The 2958-nt window shown below is 41.5% G+C and overlaps 1 protein-coding gene across 1 annotated transcript; it reads left to right on the top strand.

Moving 5' to 3' along the window:
- Positions 1-1484: 1484 nt before the first annotated feature.
- OR2AG1E (olfactory receptor family 2 subfamily AG member 1E) lies at positions 1485-2417 on the top strand. Its single transcript, NM_001390704.1, has one exon. The coding sequence runs from the start codon at positions 1485-1487 to the stop codon at positions 2415-2417; it is 933 nt and encodes a 310-aa protein (NP_001377633.1).
- The last annotated feature ends 541 nt before the right edge of the window (positions 2418-2958 follow it).

Genomic DNA, 2958 nt, shown 5'->3' with positions numbered 1-2958 from the left:
GCTTGGGCTCTAAACCTCACCCAAACTCCCTCTATTCTTGGCTTTCTAAACACGAAGAGGAATCAGTGAGGACTGACAGAAGATTCTATGCTACATCCCAGGCCAGGGTATCTACTTCCTGGTGAAAGCATCAGGAGCTGTCTTCAGACCCCATGTACTTTTTCTGGCTCCTGATAAATGTATTTACACTTAGATTATAATAAATGCCTCCAAAGGAACTTTAAAAAGCACCTGATAGGTCTATCACATGCTCTAACACCTTTTTACCATCAAAATCCTGTAAACCCCATAGGGACTAATAGAAACCAGTAAATGCCAAATCTGTGACACAGTGGAGGGAAATGACAGAGAAATATGTTTCACTTACAGATTCCTATGTTCAGAGTTGGATTTATCTGCCCAGTTCCTAAGATGCATGAGGCTGATTTCTGTCAACCTCAGATCCCTGTCTCTTTGATTTTCTCCTTGAGATTGGGTACCACACCCCAAGAGCAGCTTCCAGAATAGGAACTCATCTTCCTCCTCTTTGTGGCTCCTCAGTAGTGTGTAGGTACCCTGGCCCTGCAGGAGGGAGAATGGGGATCTGGATAAGGTGCAAGAGAGAAAAGCTAGGATTATTGAGCCCGATTACAGCATACAACACAAACTCTTTTGCTTCTGACATCTTTTACCACTTCTGCCCAAAACAATCTGAATTTCTTGAGTAGGTCTTTATTTTTTATCATATTTCTCAGTAATCTCAGGCTGACATTTTATCATAACCTATTTAAAAAAAAAACAAACCCTTTTTTATTTGCATTGATCCTAAAGGTTTAGCTCTAATAGTGACAGTACCTCAAACTCAACAATCTCTAGTCGCAGACAGTCTATAATCCCTTCTCTCTTAGGCTCATAGAGAGCGAAAGCCTGGTCCAGTGAACTAAGTTGGACATACTTTATCTCTTCTAATGAGGCTGTGACTACAGTTTTGAATGCTGTACAGCAAAGTCAACATAAGTTATTTGGGGAAGTATATTGAGGTGCTTTATTGAAATCACATTTCTGTACCTGTTTTAGTATTACATTTTCAAAATAGGCCTATGCAGAACAGACTGGGCATGTAAATCATTTGATTAAACATTATACTTAAAACCTAAGTACCAGAAAAATCAGAAGCATGGATGTCAGAATATTGCTTTATTGTTATGAGAGAGGTGATTTGATCTTTCTGGGGAGATATATATTTAGGTTTTAGATCCTGAATAATATTCTCATCTAGTGACCTCTTACTGTTTATCTATTACTGTGATGCTTATTCTCCAACTAGATGGGTTCTTTTTAGCAAGATAGAAAGAGTCACAAATTGAGAGATCAAGAGGAAAAATCAGTTACCGTTGGATTGGCCATCCTACAGGGCCTCTGATGTTACAAAACTATGGAGCCATCATAACAAAAATTCACCAAGAATCTACTTGGTTCTAGGCAACTAAAGAAACAACATAAGAATGGAGCACTGGAACTCCACCCTGGGAAGTGGCTTCATGTTGTTGGGGATTCTGAATAACAGTGGGTTTCCTGGGCTGCTCTGTGCCACAATCTCAGTCCTGTACATGCTGGCCCTCACCAGCAATGGCCTGCTGCTCCTGGTCATCACAATGGATGCCTGGCTCCACGTGCCCATGTACCTCCTGCTCAGGCAGCTCTCTCTCATGGACCTCCTCTTCACATCTGTTGTCACTCCCAAGGTCATCATAGATTTTCTGCTCAGTGAAAACACCGTCTCCTTTGGGGGCTGTGCCCTTCAGATGTTCCTGGCACTGACAGTGGGTGGTGCAGAGGACCTCCTACTGGCCTTCATGGCCTATGACAGGTATGTGGCCATTTGTCATCCTCTGAACTACATGGTCCTCATGAGGCCAAGGGTCTACTGGCTCATGATGGCCACACCCTGGGTCCTGGCCTCCTTGAATGCATTATTTCATACCCCGTATACCATGCACTTCCCTTTCTGCAGGTCCCGGAAAATCAACCACCTACTCTGTGAGATTCCACCTCTATTGAAGTTGGCCTGTGAAGATGCCTCTAGATATGAACTCATGTTGTATGTGACTGGTGTGACCTTCCTGATTCCACCTCTTGTTGCTATTCTTGCCTCCTACACACTAATCCTACTTACTGTGCTCCACATGCCCTCAAATGAAGGGAGGCAGAAAGCCCTGGTCACCTGCTCTTCCCACCTGACTGTGGTTGGGATGTTCTATGGAGCTGCCACATTCATGTATGTTCTGCCCAGTTCCCTGCACAGCCCCAAGCAGGACAACATCATCTCTGTCTTCTACACGATGGTCACCCCAGCCCTGAACCCCCTCATCTACAGCCTGAGGAATAAAGAGGTTATGGGGGCCTTGAGGAGGGTCCTACAAAAATATATGCTATGAACACACTTCACCATCTTGGGAGAGCTTATAGCTTGACACCAGAATTCATTCCTCCTCAAAGTCAGAAGTTTTTCTGCTAAAAATGAAATATTCATGGCAAAAGCACCATAGTGGAGAGTATGTCTTTTAAAAGAAAATGAAGAATGTAGCTTTACTTGTCAAATGCTATTTTAAATTGTCTTTCTGTGAATTTCTGAGATATGTATTAGACTGTATTTATGTAAGTATTCATTTTTTAATTTTTATTGAATTATAGTTGGTTTACAATATTGTATTGATTTTCTCTATATAGCAAAGTGACTCAGTTATATATATATATATATATATATATATATATTCATTTTTATATTCTTTTCCATTATGGCTTATCTCAGGATATTGAATATAACTTCCTCTGCTATGCAGTAAGACCTTGTTTGTTCATTCTGTATGTAATGGTTTGATTTGCTAACCCCAAACTCCTAGTCTACCCCTCCTCCTCCTTCCCTTTTCCTTGGCAACCAGAAGTCTGTTGTCTATGTCTGTGAGTCTGTTTCTATTT

Source organism: Bos taurus, chromosome 15, assembly GCF_002263795.3.
Source record: "Bos taurus isolate L1 Dominette 01449 registration number 42190680 breed Hereford chromosome 15, ARS-UCD2.0, whole genome shotgun sequence".
NCBI lineage: Eukaryota > Metazoa > Chordata > Mammalia > Artiodactyla > Bovidae > Bos > Bos taurus.
Note: the sequence above shows the minus strand (reverse complement) of the source record. Positions and strands in the feature narration are given on the sequence as shown.

Coding starts and splice junctions, on each gene's coding strand:
- OR2AG1E (NM_001390704.1), top strand. CDS start 1,485: ATGGAGCACTGGAACTCCACCCTGGGAAGTGGCTTCATGTTGTTGGGG.